The sequence below is a fragment of the Sinohyriopsis cumingii genome, chromosome 8 (genome assembly GCF_028554795.1).
Source record: "Sinohyriopsis cumingii isolate HCF-2022 chromosome 8, ASM2855479v2, whole genome shotgun sequence".
Classification (NCBI taxonomy): Eukaryota; Metazoa; Mollusca; class Bivalvia; order Unionida; family Unionidae; genus Sinohyriopsis; species Sinohyriopsis cumingii.
The window spans coordinates 40,824,230-40,840,546 of NC_142968.1; the positions used below are offsets into that span (position 1 = coordinate 40,824,230).

At 33.9% G+C, this 16,317-nt stretch overlaps 1 protein-coding gene across 5 annotated transcripts in view; it reads left to right on the top strand.

The window, feature by feature from the left end:
• LOC149793341 (DDB1- and CUL4-associated factor 8-like) overlaps positions 1–15,151 on the top strand; it is a 52,751-nt gene extending 37,600 nt beyond the window's left edge. For all 5 annotated transcript variants that reach the window (XM_089967323.1, XM_089967319.1, XM_089967320.1 and 2 more), the window contains exons 11-14: positions 871–1,001; positions 2,969–3,088; positions 7,306–7,419; positions 8,870–15,151. In XM_089967323.1, the coding sequence (XP_089823449.1) occupies positions 871–1,001; positions 2,969–3,088; positions 7,306–7,419; positions 8,870–8,986 (482 nt within the window). In that variant the 3' untranslated portion in view covers positions 8,987–15,151. The remainder of the gene's footprint in view (positions 1–870; positions 1,002–2,968; positions 3,089–7,305; positions 7,420–8,869) is intronic.
• Positions 15,152–16,317: the final 1,166 nt, after the last annotated feature.

Below are 16,317 nucleotides of genomic sequence, written 5' to 3' on the forward strand. Positions count from 1 at the left end.
AAGACATGGCAAAACGTTTTGTGGATGGCTTGAATTGAAACAAGAAAGACACTTATTGATTTGTGGTCAAAAAGTAAAAGGTCAAGATCACTGAAACTGACACTGAAAGAAGAAAAATGGTTTCTATTTTTAAAAAACATTAGTTCTGTGTTAACCAATAATCCATGCTTACTTTTAAAATGCCTTGTAAGTGTATGTAATTTAAGGGTGTGGCCTTCGACAGTTTCTAAGTTATGAATTGGGGAGGGAGGGAGAGATCATGGGGAGGATGCTGGTTGTAAGGGATCATAGATATATGGGTACTATAGCAACTATGTGCTCTAAGCTTTTCTTTCCCCTTTACAGTTTCAATACATGTGTGAATTTGCATTCACAAGCCAAACTGCCCTGTAAGCAATATCATCAGGCCCACATGGGCCTCTTGAAAGAATGATTATGCAGCACACAAGGAGTGAATGTGACCTAGAAATCATTTTTCTTTATTCTTCTATAAAATGTGCACCCCTTCCTAAAAAGAAGAAAATTGGGTTTTAAAAAAGTGCACATTGGCAAGAAACAATTAATTGAATCAAGATTGTGTGGATTAAGTTTTCCATTAATGTGAACAAACTTAATTGATTGCACATCTGACTCAAAAATATTTCAGTTTGCTTCTTGTCCTACAGGCCACGTGACTTGGAATTTTTAATTCTCCTGCATAAATTGTACTCATCCTGCGTTGTACACAATACTGAATCTACTTAAAAATCAATAAGAACATGTTGTGAAATGTTCTTCCACAGCCACAAGCAGATAAGTAGAATTTTCTGTCCCTGTTTCAGTTAGAAATGCATACATGTTGCTATGATTCCATTGCTTATTGTCTTTCAGTGAAGGGAGTGAATTTTTATGGCCCCAGGAGTGAATTTGTTGTGAGTGGCAGTGACTGTGGACACATCTATCTCTGGGATAAGGAAACTGAAAAAATTGTCCAGTTGATGGAGGGAGATGAGGGGGGTGTGGTAAGTTTTATCATGTATACATATTTACATATAAATATGAGGACACAAATAGCTTAAATATTTTACAATCTTTACGGTAGGTCTGTACCATTTGCATTGCGGAACCAGTTTCTTCATGATTGCTGCTTTTTATTGATTCTGTACAGTATTTTGACTGGTTGTAGAGATGAAATATTTCACATCAATTCCTCAGCTGGTTTAAAAGATAAGACAGAGCAGTGGTAGTGTTATAACTGGTTCCGTGCTAATAACAGTTCAGGAGCAAAATATCGCTTTCATTGTGATGAAGTGTTTGATAAAGTTTTTGACAATTTGAGATATTTTGCTGTAATATTAGAGTATAACCTAATCTGCTGCTTGAAATTTAGTTAGACTTGGTACCATGTTCTAACTATCTGCGAGAGACATATAGTTTTCAGATCTCTCCCTTGTGGTCCCAGTAATTGTTCGTAGGTTAATGATATATAAGTTGCAGTTGCATGAAGATTTTACTTTCGTAATCTTTCCTCCTTCATATAGGCTCTAAGATGGGGGGACTCACGTGTTCACAAATACGCAACAAAAGGAATGGACATTTGCAATGGCAGGCAATAACAATTTCATGTTTAGTGGTCCCCCTCATGAACAGCCCACCCTGGCAGGTGGCTACCCACTCTTTACGGCCAGAATCCCTTGGCACCACTGAAAGGCCACCATTCTAACGCATCCAGCGGCCAACATATTAGTGCACAAATGTAAAATTTACCCCCAACAAGCGGCCACATTTTATTATTATGTGTCCAGAACCAATATTTAATTATGGTACGGCAAGTAATCAAATTTTCTTTCCCAGTGTCTGTTTCTGGATGTTTCTGGATGTCAGGTTTTTGTTACTGTAAGAAGTGTTGGCTAAAGTATATGTATCACTAAGGTTATTAAAATATCATTAGTGCCAACATTTTCAGGAAATGGGCTCAGCAGTGTTTTGATAGAGCTTTGTGCTTCACACGGCGGATTTTTTTATTTAATTGATGATTATGACCGGATGTTTTTAATTGACAAGGTGATAACATGGTCAGATAGAAATGGGGTCAGCCATGTTTGGTCTTCACACAGTGGATATTTTTATATTTTTATTCTTTTTTTTAATTGAAGGTTACAACTGACGTAATTGTCAAGATCATAACATGGTCATATAGGCTAAAAATAGATTTTGTGGATTAACACACACACACAGAAACAATTAACCTTGAACAAAATGGTACCAGACAATGATAGAAAAATCACGTGACAGTACATGTATCACTTCCTTTATAGCAAGGCATTTCATTTACAAATGTTTTGTCTGCAACGTTAAATTGCAGTACTGTACACTTAGCAACATAGGAATAAATCGTTACATAAATTTAACATGTCATCACGTAAACAAAGAAATAATGATTTAGAAGATAAAGTAAAAGTTATTCGACTTGATGACGTTGAGGAGAGTTCACTTGCCAAAATATTTTATGTTGGGAAGACTCAAATAAAATCATAAAAAATAAGGAGAATATTCTGTAGCATTGGGAGAATGAGTAAAGAGAATTGTTTTAAATAGGATACAATGTATATACAAAGATTTAAATAACATTTTTGAATGGTTTTGTAATGTGCATCCCAACAATACCCACTCACATTTCATGTCTAAGAAACTGTTAATTTATGTTACCTTGAAATAACTGTTTTTTAAGACAAGAAAAACATTTTAATAACTGATGCTACTTTTAAATGAAGATATTAACTGCTTTAAGTTATATGTAGCCTTCCTACTATAGATACATATGCATATACATCTCACAAATATAGCCCCCCTCTTGAAAGACTGCCCGTCTTATAAGGTTACTTTCCCAGTGCAGAAGGGGTGGCCGTATAAGAGGGGTATCACTGTAGTTGAATTTAGATAGCTATGTTTATCAAGAAAATCTTGATCTATTATCATCTTTCTGCAGATAAATGTGTTGGAGCCTCACCCATTTGCTCCAATCCTGGCAACAAGTGGTCTAGACCATGATGTCAAGATATGGGCTCCAACAGCAGAGGATCCAACAGAATTAAAAGGAATGAAAAAGGTTTGTTACATAAACCAAGTTATCTATATTTAATGACATATTTTGTCTGATCATATAATTAGACATATTTTCGTGTATAATTAGACATAATTTCTTATATAATTAGACATATTCTCATGAGTTAAAAGCTCATTAATGTCTTTGATAGTCATTCATTAGAATAATCCTTTAGCTGTGTAAGTTTAATAGAGCAATGTATTTAGATATGGTGGCTGTATAGTAACCACCTTCTCCATCTGTCTGCCTGTCCATTTTTCCATTCACGTCTCTTCGAACTACCAGAGCTTTGCAACCCTTACACATCATTAGATATCATTAACAAGTAGATGTGCCTTTTAAAGTTTTTTTTTCATTTCAGTTCCAATTTTAATGGAATTATTGTCCTTTTAAGATCAATGTTAAATCTGTCTCACAGATGATCCTTGTAACCAGAATAGCTCCAATTGATACAATTTGGTGTGTACAGTGTCTTGTAGAACTAGATGGGCCTTTGATGTGTTTTGTTTTGTCCACTCCATTTTTGATAAGAATTATGGGCCATAATAACTTAAAATCTTCAGATGGGATTTTACTTGTAACCAGCACAGTTCTAGAACCATTGAACAAAACATGATACAATTTGGAATGAACATTATCTAATAGCCCAAGATATACCGTTTGCAGGTTTAGTCTTGTCAATTCTGGATAGAGTTATGCCCCTTGACAATTAACTTACTATCTTAACACTGGATTTTACTTGCAACTGGCATAGTTCAACAACCGTTTAACACCTTTTGATTTTTAAAGGTAATTTGGTATAAATATTGTCTCATGAACTTAATGTCTTTTATGTATTTAGTTTTGTTTACTCCATTTTGGACAGATTTATGCCCCTTGTTGAGAATAGTCTTCTCTTCATATGGAAACATGGAATATTGATTGCAGTCAGCAAAACTCAATACACATTTAACATATTCTGATGGAATTTGGTACAAACATTATTTCCTACATCTGGTTGTGTGTTTAATGTGCTTGACTCACATAAACCACTTGAACAGGTCAGACAGATTCATTACCTTTGTCAGTCAGTTTCATATCTGTACATGGGATGTTGCTGATAATCAGCCTAGTTCAAGAACCATTAGTATATTCAGATGATTTGATGTGATCATTGTTTCATAGACTTGTGTGTCTGATCTACTCCATTGTTGCCAGAGACATGGTCCATGTTGATCAACTTCACATCTTTACATGAGATGTTGGTAATATTGACGAGACCTCAAAGGAGAGTTGGATTTTAAACATCATTCACATGAGTCCCCATACATTTCACTGTGAAACTTTCTCTGCTTAAGAAGTAAATTGTTGTGTTCAGTACCTTTTGCAATGTATCATTTGCTACTAGATCTGGTTTACACAGATGCATACATCAAGAAAAAGACTTGGCTGTGCAGATTTAATAAGATGGTTTCAGAGCTAACATGTGCGGTTAAAATTTCAGCAACTAATTTTTAAAGTTGCCTGCAGTGTTGTGTGATTCACTTAAATGTATATTCCTTTATCCTTCATATTAGTTTAAAAAAATGGAAGCCCTGTATCTTTATTACTAAGTTATTGTAACATCTTGAGAACAGAATTGTCCATTTTTCAGGATATTGCAACTTCCAGTTTAGACATTGTTTTGCAGGAGTAAACAGTCTGGTAGCCAGAGGTTGGTAGAAAGTAGTCCAATAAATGGGACCCTCAAATATGTTTTGATACTGATGGATGATTTGTTGGTCTGATCTCACCTGTCCATTAAAATGTGCAATTTTGCTGCATGTAAACCTTCCCAGGGCACTCCACGTACAGCTTAAACACTTATCGGCATTTGGTAACAGCCATATGTAGCATGAAATTAAAAAAGGTATATGGTTTTGTTACCTCACATGGATTAACAAGTCACCAAAATTAGGATTTGATTTGGAAATATTCGTGCATAATGCCAAAAAGGAACCTTCAGCCAGTAATAGCTTAAAAGATGCTTGAAATATCGGTAATTGTCTCATATGTGCAGCAATATGTTGCAAATTTGTCCCAAAATATTTCCCAAAATGGTCCACCAGTATCAGCACAGATTAGTGGGTCTGATTTATCAGACTAAGTAGAGGAGAGGGATGCAGAGGGGCTGTGACTCCAATGTTTGGTACATGAACAAGGTTCCTTAATGGAGGGTCTTATGTGACAAAGTCCAAAGAAGCTACAATTTTAAAAACCTAGCTATAATGTAGAAAGCGTCTCCTTTCTCAGATGAAGTCTATTGTTGGGGTTAGACATTAAGTGTTGCCTGGCTGCTAGAGGCAAGCAAAACTCAGATCAAAATTGGAACATACAAAAACTTGTCCAGCTATGCAAGTGATTTTCATTTGTTACTGTAGAGTATAGTAAAAGGGAAATGTTTGTTCAAAACAGTTAACGATGCAATTAAAGTCAATTCCAAACTGTATTACCCTTGCGCATTCATACTAAATAGCAAAGTAAGCAGATTTCATCATTTCCAGTCTGACAGATGCTTGCATATCCTATGCATTATATGATAAGCATCAAATTGAAAACATTAAATTATTTGAGAGAGAGATTTCAGTTAGGACTTGAAATTAGAACTTCCAGTCTTCTGTATTAGGTAATAGATAAATGAATAACTATTTTGATTGATTGAAATTGGTCTCGTAGAGAAGAAAACCATTGCTCTATAGATTCCATTAAATGTAACATAAAATTCATGGCAGTTGAACATTCTTATAACCACATAAGAAATAAAAAATCTCATGGATAGAAATCGATATAAGTGATCAAGATTCATCAGTTTCATGATATGAAGTGGAAATCATTGTTAGGTTATGCTTGGTGATTCTGCATTGGCTGTTTGATCTTATGGTATACTTACACTTTGTCATTGGAAGATATTTTATGCTCCACACTGGACCACTCCGATGGCCTAAGTCATTAGAGCATCCACCTTTGATGCAGGAGGTTAAAGGTTCGAACCCCAGGTGAGTCATAGCAAAGACATAAAAATGGTACTTGAGCTACCTTGCTTGGCACTCAGAGGCTAGTGTTAGGACTGGTGGACCTGGTGTCAGGATAATGTGCCTCAGTTGGACATGATGCTACTTGTGCTATAAGCTGCCGCTTGGTAGACATTGTAGTGATATGACTAAAACTGTCAAAGCTACATTAAAAATCCAAAATCACACATACATGTACCACACATGGGAGCAGGTGGGGTCTTGTTTTCACGTTTAAGGTCCTGGCTTGATGTTGTTTACTTTTTCCATGGTAATTTGTTTTAGAGTTCTTTGAGATTAAGTCCTGAAATTTCATTATTTAAACAGCATTATTAGCTGGCATTTAATTCCCACATTTGAGGTCCTATCTTCCAAGTCAAGGTCACATCTGACTATTTTAAGTTTTGCTGTCACAGTTTCCTTTCTACTCTATAATTTCAGAGCCCTTTCAGATTTTAAGATGAAACTTTGTATAATTGGGTGTCGCCATCTGGGGGTCTGATCTTCAGCGTCCAATTCACAAGCCAACATTTTAGGTTTTTGTAGCATTTTGACTTTATAGATTATGATCTGTTTACGGTAAATGAATGAAATTTGGTATACTTGAATATTGTCACTAAAAGATGTGTTGCATTTCACTTTTCATATCCTACCTTGTAGGTCAGAGTTACAGTTATACATGTCATGGTTGCTTTTATTTCTGCTTTACATTTTAATAACAGTTTGAAATTTAGGGATGAACCATGGCATTCTTGTTTCGTTTCTCTTTTGTATTTTATCTCAGATGATGTATCACAGTCGAGGTTTCATCTTCCATTTCAAGGCGACTGGTCATTTTCACCCCCTTCTCTGCACTTTTATGGTTTTGGTCTTTGAGATAGAGACATGAAATTGTGTTACTTTTCAGGTGTCTTTAGTAACTCATCAATGTTGAAGGGGTCATTCAGATCTGATCTTTGCCTACTTTTGCTGACCTCACTACAGTAAGACAAAGATTGACTGAATTTGCTTCTTTTTTTTCAGAATGATGATGAGGATGATTTAAGCAGATTACAAATTGTCATCTTCTAATTGAAAGAAGTGTTGTACATGCACACCATTATCCTCACTTGTCTCTTTACAAGACCACAAAATTTACTGCCTCTGTTATTTGGATGGTATATTTATGTCATATATTCTCATGTTCTACAGCTGGTGAAGCGCAACAAGCGCGAGAGAGATGAGGAGAGGAGGGCAGAACCAGAGATGCTAGATGGACAGATGCTCTGGTTCATTATGAATCAGCTTCGCAGATCAAGGAGAAGGGTGAGATTCACAATTAAATTCCATGTAATAAGATCCTGTTCCTTTTGCTGCATTGCCACAAAAGACTAGATAAAGTAGTGATTGTATTGTCCATCATTCCATACATCTGATGAGAACCTGTATTTCAGCTTAATTTTATGTCCCACCAAAAATGTAATAGACACATAGTGTTAAATTTGGCAGGCATGTAGGTCGATTTTTGGGCACATTAGTTCCATGAACACATTTTTAGGGATCCATTAGATAAACATGGTGGAACACTGGAGTAATAACATTACCAGTCTGTCCATCCTTCCCTCCATCCTTTAGGTTTCTGCAAGATAATTTTGCTGGGAATTCTGGGATTTTAACTCAGTTTGATTTGCAGTATTGATATTTCAGACAAGTTCAATTTCCAGCTTTTTCTTTTTTCGTAGAAGAGATATGGCATCTAATTGCCTCATTACTTTTGTTTCTGCAGCGTAACCTTTCCAAGAATTTTATCTAAATTTAGTACACTGGCCTATATTGTTGAGACCTTGAATATCTCCCGCAACTAATCTAGATGTGCCTTGTATGGTTGAGAATTCATCTGTTTCAGTATCATTTGGTAGTGGGGAGGACATACATATACCTAATTCCATCTTCTTTTTTCACGTACAAATATATGATAATTGATGGGACTACATCATGATGAACTGCCATAGCAGTGACAGAGGTCCTTAAAACAATCTGGCAAGTTTCACTGGAATATTTACCACTGATCAACTATCATCCAATTTAGAATTGAAAATAAACCATCTGTCCATAAAAGAAGTTTTAAAGTGGGGTTGAAAAAATATCTTTCTATCCCCATGTTGTATATTTCTTTCAACATGAACATTTGATGCCATGTTCTAGGTTCAAAACAAGATCACTCAATATCAATCCATTAACCTTAACCAGGTGCTAATTTTTGCTGTTGTAATATTGGTACAACATTTTAGTTAGCTAGGTATCTTCATTTTTGAAGGCCAAAAGTTTTAATGTAATAATACTTAAAACAATGAATCTAATCAACTCTGGTGCAAAATATGAAAAAGTTATTGTTAACAAGTTACCTTTAGACCTTTTACATATGATATATATTCACATATAAAATGAGTCCAACTGCAAACTGTACAGACCAGATAAGTGCAGTTAGAAGTAGTTAGTAGAACAAACAACATAGACCCTGATCTACAGCAGATCAGGATCTATGTTGTTTTCAGTTGGACTTGACTTGTAAGCAGATATATATATGGTAAGTTTAAGGCCTTGCGTATTTAACTGCATTGAGTTCAAACATACTCAGAAACAAGTCAGTGGATCTTATTTTAATCTCTAGAAATTTAAGAAATGGACAGCTCTTTTAACAAGCCATGATTATTGCTTACTAAAACCTGTGTTTCATTTAGGTCGTCTGTTCATCATGTTTTACTTTCTTCTACAGCGTGCACAGGAAGCTGGCCTTGAAGATGATGAACCCTCCAGCTCCAGTGAAGGTAGTGACTCAGATTCTGAGAATTCTGAAGGTGTCCCTGAAAGACTTCAGTGTGTCCCTTCCTAGTCATTTAACAGTCCAAGTAATAAACTCATTCAGAGACCTTTGGAGTTGCTGTCTGTATCACATGACAGGAATCTGTGGACTTGAAAGTACTATTGATGCCACTTAAGAAGTTTTTGCTGCTGCAGCCAGTTGGAGGCTGATTCTTTTTGTTTCCCTGGACTAAAAAAACGTGATAATATTGTACAAATTCAGTTGTTTCTCCACATAAATTCGGAATGTTTTGCATGTTGCTATTATTGTTTTTTTTTATGAAAACAAATTAATGTACATAGCCCAGATTTTCCAGAATAATGATTTTTGCCATGAAACCTTCATTCCAATCCTTTATGCAGTAATTTTTTTTATAGATTTAATGCTTACTGCTATTTACTGATAAATCAATATCATTAGTTGCAAAGTTTCATTATAACATGCCTTGTTAAGATGTTATTCTTGATGTAGTTCTGTACCACTATAAACTAAATGACAGAAATCATAATAATGTTTAACAATATAATATGAGTGGACAGAAGACAAGGCAAAGCAAGTATTTTGTCATTCTTTCCTTTTAAAATACTAATTATTTAACCAATTTTGATAGTTCCCACTATATTGCAGTTCAGTATATTAAATTTTTCTCAGTATATCACAGTTCTGTACATAATGTTCTTTACTGTAACACAGTTCAGTAAATAAGATGGCCAGCAGTTGTGGACCCTGACCATAGTGTTTTAACAAGGGAGAACTGTACAGAGACACTGTGTGGACCCTGACTATAGTGTTTTAACAAGGGAGAACTGTACAGAGACACTGTGTGGACCCTGACTATAGTGTTTTAACAAGGGAGAACTGTACAGAGACACTGTGTGGACCCTGACTATAGTGTTTTAACAAGGGAGAACTTCACAGAGACACTGTACTGGCTTTCATTAAGTAAAGTATATTGATTGAGGAAGAAAGGTTTGCTCAAGTAACACAGATTTAACTGACCTGCTTGATGCTATTGGTAATTTTATAACTTTAAGAGTTAATTTAATTGAAGGGGACAAATATGCATGTAATTGGTAGAAAATAGTTTTGGTGAATTTTTACATGTTCCAACATAGTTTCAAGCAAATTTCTTAAATATGCAACTTTATGGAAAGAAAGGAAGTCCAACAGATGGTATTAGAATTTGGACATTATGCAAACATTTGTTACTTTAGTGTATATATCTGTGTTTTCTTGACTGCATCATGTTAGAGTGGAGACTGCATGTGTGTTTTTGAGACTGTATCAGGTATGGGGTCATGGGCACACAGCAGCCTATGTGCCTACCATTATTTATGTGATTTATGAATTTTTGTTTCCAGTTTGGTGGAGTGTTTTTATAAAAGCTAGAAAACATCTCTGCCAAAGTTTTTGCACTGTAGAAGATATTGATCAAGTTAGAATCTTTTTGGTGTTATATATTTCATGCTGATAATCTACAGTTGACATCTTTTTCCTTGTATGTGTTCAGGTTGGTAATCTCCCTTTATTGCCTTCTGTAAGTTGAAATTCATAGTGTTTTATGGAAATGGCCATATGCTTACCATGAATGCACTCCAGAGAATCAGTGAGCCAAGTGGTAAGAGTTCATTTTCACATCAGTCTCACTTCTTTGTATGGATACGTTGACCATGGACCCCCTACATAAATTTATGTATCTTTAAAAATAATATGTTGAATGCATATTACTGAGAGCATGCCTCGAAGTGCTTTTAATTTAACTTTGTGGCCTGTATTTGTTTAGATTGTCACCTTTATGTACAAGCTTTTGTCACAACTGAAAAATATAAGCAAGACATGGGTATAACTATTCTGAACATTTTCTCATGCCTCATCACGACATTGGTAGGTATATAGTGTTTTTCCAGTCCTTGACCTTGGTTAAGTTTCGTGTTTAGGACATTTCAGGCACCATGTTCAACAATATTCCATGAACACATTTCTAACCATTCATATTGTTTGCCATTTCTGTAAGTATCAGTGTCAAGTTGTTGCAGTTAGCTATTTTTATTTTTGAAAACAGTTATTAAACTTGATATGTACATTCATCAGTTGGAATACTACTCCCTGTAAACAAAAATAGGTCACAATTAATTTCTTTTCATGCTTCAGTGCTTATGTTAGCTTCTCGTATTAGATTCTTTCTCAGAAATTGTTGCACAAGCAGAGCAGGTGAGACCATTCATGTGAATTCGTGTTGAGTCAAAACACATTGATTAAAAACCCCAAAATGTTTCAAGGTTAGATTTTCTCTTTGGGGAAGAGCTTCCTAAAAGGTTTGTGGACAAGCCCCATAATAAAGTGTGAATGGGTAGGGCTTTGTCAGAATTCAAGAAGATGAAGGTTGGGGTTGGAAGGCCCATTTTTAAAGAGCACATTATGGATCAGTTTTTTATTTCATAGTCAACTAAATGCACTTAAAGATTTGGTCACCCAGCATTTCTTATGGTTTCTAGAAATTTAACAACTGGTTGAAAAATGATTAAGAATTAGTCCTGAATGTGTGCATAAATATATGCAAAATTGTTGTCAAACATGAATTATTAGGAATTGCTACATTTCCCCTCCACTTCCCCCAGCAAAAGATATTTAACTCATTGGAACATATGCAGAGATTACAGTACATGGATTTGTTGCAACACATGTATAGTGTTCAGTCTGTACCATTTTGTTGACTTTGCTTATTTTCAGAAAATTAAGTATACATGATAATGTAGATAAATTTTTTGCAATATATTTAATTATTGAAGCATATGCAGAGATTACAGTACATGGATTTGTTGCAACACATGTATAGTGTTCAGTCTGTACATATTTGTTGAATTTGCTTGTTTTCAGAAAATCTGTATTAAGTTCCACATTTGACAAGAACAATATGTATCCATTTCCAGATTTTGTGCAAAAAATTGAACTACGAGTTTTCTTGCTTGGGGGGCTGGGGGCTTACAATCTTTGAGCTTTATAATGATCACCTGTCACCATCCAAAAATGATTAATATGCTAGAAATGAAAGATAACTGTAACCTACTTTTAGATAAATGTATGTACTTTGAAAAAGTGCAAAAGATAAATATATTATTAGCCTTGTTCATTATTAACATCTCACAATAATCGAATGGAAAATTAATTTGGTATTCTGTAAAAAGTTAGTTATTTCTTTTACCCATAATAGCCATTTAGGTCTTATTTGTCAGCCACATTATGCACAGATAAGCACCAAGTCCCATGTAATTATGGTCTGTCTACCTTACATGTTGGAATAAGATATTTCATGCCACAGGAAAAACCTTTGTTTCTAACACCAGTACTTTTTTAAACTGGTCAAGAATTTTATGTATATATTTTTTCTGTGCCTATGTCATTTTGACAAGTACTGTCAGAAAGAAATATGGTTTACATCAAAATAGCTTGTGATATTATTTGCTTATTATGTTTATGTAGTCAGATGAACATTCATTAAAAATTGAAATATGTCTGCACGCTGATACATGTAATTGAATTGCGTAAACATTGATTTTTGTTGTAAACAGTTCATTGTCAATAGCTGTTAATCATGTATCAATTGGTAAATATATTTAAAATGTTGGAGTTTTTATAGCATTTAATTTTAAAATGGTATCTTCCAGTTCTATGTTCTCAGTGTTTTGAAAACAATTAGCAAATGAATAGTTATAATGGATTCCCTATTAATTTTCTGATGCAGCAATACAAAATTTTCAGTAAACTTTTGTGGATGCCATACTTTCATTTAGTTGAAGACACTTCCATGGATAGAACACCTGTTTATGAAGGACATCATTTTGGAACCATTCTTTGCTGTGAATGTATTTATTACAGTTTGCCATGTGAGACATCAATATAGGATACACCTATCTCAATAAATGCACTCATTGACACTGTAGATCATTTTTATGCAACAACATCATCAGAATCTGCAGTGTTTTTTGCAGTTAGTAATGAACAAAACACATTTTGCCAGCTTGTAATGCTAATCCATATTTAAAAAGTTTTGTAATGTAAACTTAAGATTTTTACATTTATCCTACAGATTTCAATACTCTGCAGTTCCAAAACTATGCCCATGCCCATGGTACAACATCTAATTCCTAATGAAATATGAGAAAATTTAATCCTTCATGAGCATTGATGTGGGATAGAGGAATCTAACCCTTGACATAAGATCTTCTTGACAGAAACTTCATAAATCCTCATTCCTGCCAAACATTGCTTACCCGTGGCTGAGAATTCCTGATTCCAAACCAGTGCACAGTCTGAATTGTGTTATTCTCAATATAACTTCGCATTCAACTTTATTTAAAAGGACGCCAACCAACCAAGAACTAAATTTGGTTTTCCCGTAAGCGTCTTTTGTAACCAGATTTCACTGTTTATCATAAATCATGTTGAATGTTATGCAGTTCATTTTTTTGTGCCCAAAAGGTATCAAAATAATTTACTAAATTACCAGGAATTTTTATTATGAGGAGGGTGAAGTAAGTGCAGTGTTCTCTTGCAAAAACAAACTTTACATGAAATTCAGGATAAAACAAACACCTACTTAATATATATATATATATATATATATATATATATATATATATATATATATATATATATATATATATATATATATACTAATGATTACTGATATACTAATGATTACTGAGTGCCTTGCCAAAATAAATAACTCAGAAAATTTTTCCAGCTCTTTTTTTAAAGAATACAATCTTAACTTTTTCATCTAGCATTATAAAAAGTATTGATATTTTATAAATAGAAATATATATGTACTCCCATACTAAGACATGAAGAGCAGGTTAAAAGGAAATTTTAATGTGTCTGACATTTGTATTGATGAAATATTTAATATTACTGTTATAATAGGAGAACATTCAGCACATGAAAAATTTGCATCATATTAAAATCAATCAAGTAACATCTTGTATATAGCAGCTTCATGTTTACAGTGTCCATCATTTTCTGTTCTATTACAGTTTTATACACCTGCCACAAGGCAAAGCAGATTTTGTTATGAAGTTGAGTTTCCACCTGTTTGTCATCAGTTTGTGTCTGAAGTTTAGTTTCCATTCAGTAACTTTAGTTGTTCACCATATATGTTCTGAATGGCGTGTGTTTGGGTAAGAAAGAGCCCTATTAATACCAGGCTCAAATGTCAAGGTCAGTGTTACTGAGAGTAGAAAAAAAAGTGTTAATTTCAGGCTCCAAAGGTTGAAAGCCAGGGGCACTCTAAAAGAAACAATTGGTGTGTGCACAAAACCTTTAGTTTTCCATCATCTATGGTGACCAAACTTTGTGAATGGCTTGCACTTGGTGTAGTTAAGAACTCTATTGATTTTGGAGTGAAAAGGTCAATGGTCTGTGTCACTGAAAGAAATAATTTTTAAAAATTATTTTCACAATAAAATTAGTTCTATATATAGGTTTAGTTCTTTATTGCATTATTCTAATTCTCAGAATTCTTCAGGAATGCCATGGTGTGCTTGGTTTGCCTACTTCATGCAATTAAAGTACATGTTCATCCTATTTTATTATACGTAAGTTTGAAAATATTAAAGACACATATATTTAATAGGTTTAAAAACTCTATGCATATCAATTTTTTTTTGCTTATGTCATTTTTCATCTAATATTTATGTCTGATTGAGGAAGGACCATGCTTTGCTAGAATTTGTGGTCTGACTCCATTGCATTTGTAATCACAATAATATTTTAAATCAGAAATCAAATACATGTGTACTTTTTTTTCAACTAAAATAATATAAAAACACATTTTCCATTAGTTCTTCATTATTTGTTTTTAAGAAATGGTCATCAATTTATGCACTGCAGTAATAACTAGTTTTTTCACATGGCATCTGTACATTCAGGATTGTATTTTTTGAGGAAATGAAAGGCATTATGACTTTATGTCAATGAAAGAAGGCAGTCATGTAAAAGGGATAATAACATTTAGATATTTGATCTTTGGGTTAGCAATAATTAATAGTTTGTTTAAAATGATATGTTTTTGTAAGTTGTTTGGAATTAAATAATGATATGATTATTGTCATGCATTTTGGGATGATAAGTTTACTGTACCTTATATTGATATGTGATCAGAGAGCTTTTGTGTTTCAAAATAAAAATTGAAACTAATGTCTTTTATCTTCATTTTTCTTTTTGTTTTTGCAATTTTATATGTTATGGTTTGTAATATGGCTTGACACATGTGGAAGGGGCATATAGTACAAACCTTGTCTTTCCATTCATAAACTTTTGTATAATTTGTATATATTACGTAAACGTTGGATCCATCTACAGACAACATCAACCCTGTTATGTTGTTGCATAATGCACCAGCAAATCAGTATCCATGATGTTTATGACCTGACAAACTGCATTTACCCAGATCTACCAGTACATAATGCAATGGGAGATCTTGGTCCTGGTTGTTTGTTTTTGAGCTGGCTTGTACACAACTGTGTATGGTAAGTCAATGCAGAAAGGCATAGGGGTTCTTTGACCGTATTTCTAAGTGGATATTTTTCAATGATGGTGATACCTCAGGTATTTGCTCTATAGTTATTACACACTTCTGAAAGAGGGACAGGTTGAAGTTATTTGCATTTGCAACATGCAAAGTGGAGACAGTGTTGGCATGCCATGATGCTACTTTCATGTACTGTGTCAAAAATTTCTTAAAATTGAGTAATGATACAAATCATACACTAAGGCAGACAGCTGATCACAACAGTTGTTCCCATGAGCTCAAAAAAATGAGCTTGAACTAGTCTAAAGTACACTAACTTTAACATTTATTAAAATATGGGAAATTAATTTTGTTAGAGTAAGAAATACCAACTTCTGAAAATGCACAAAATTAAATATAATGGTTATTGGCATATTTCTTCCCAATTTATCTTTGACGACCAGGAAGTGAAAATCACCAAGCACAGCTAGCAGTCTTTTGATAAAATTACCAAGCACAGATAGCAGTCTTTTGATAAAATCACCAAGCACAGCTAGCAGTCTTTTGATAGGTGCATAGTATACAGTAAGACCAAACTGTATACTTTGCAACCCAAATTACACCTGACAATCTATATACCAAAATAGATGGACTTGAAGCTTTTTTTTTAATAATACATAAGATACATAAGGTTTTTAATTACAAAGCCAGGATTACTCATGAGGAAAATTTTAAAAATTCTTTTCTATAGAAACAAACCCTATGCAAGTTATGAAAGCAAATATGGAATCTTTTTGTAATTACCATAGGTGAAGGTCACAGTTGATAAAAATAGATTTTGGATATGTATTTA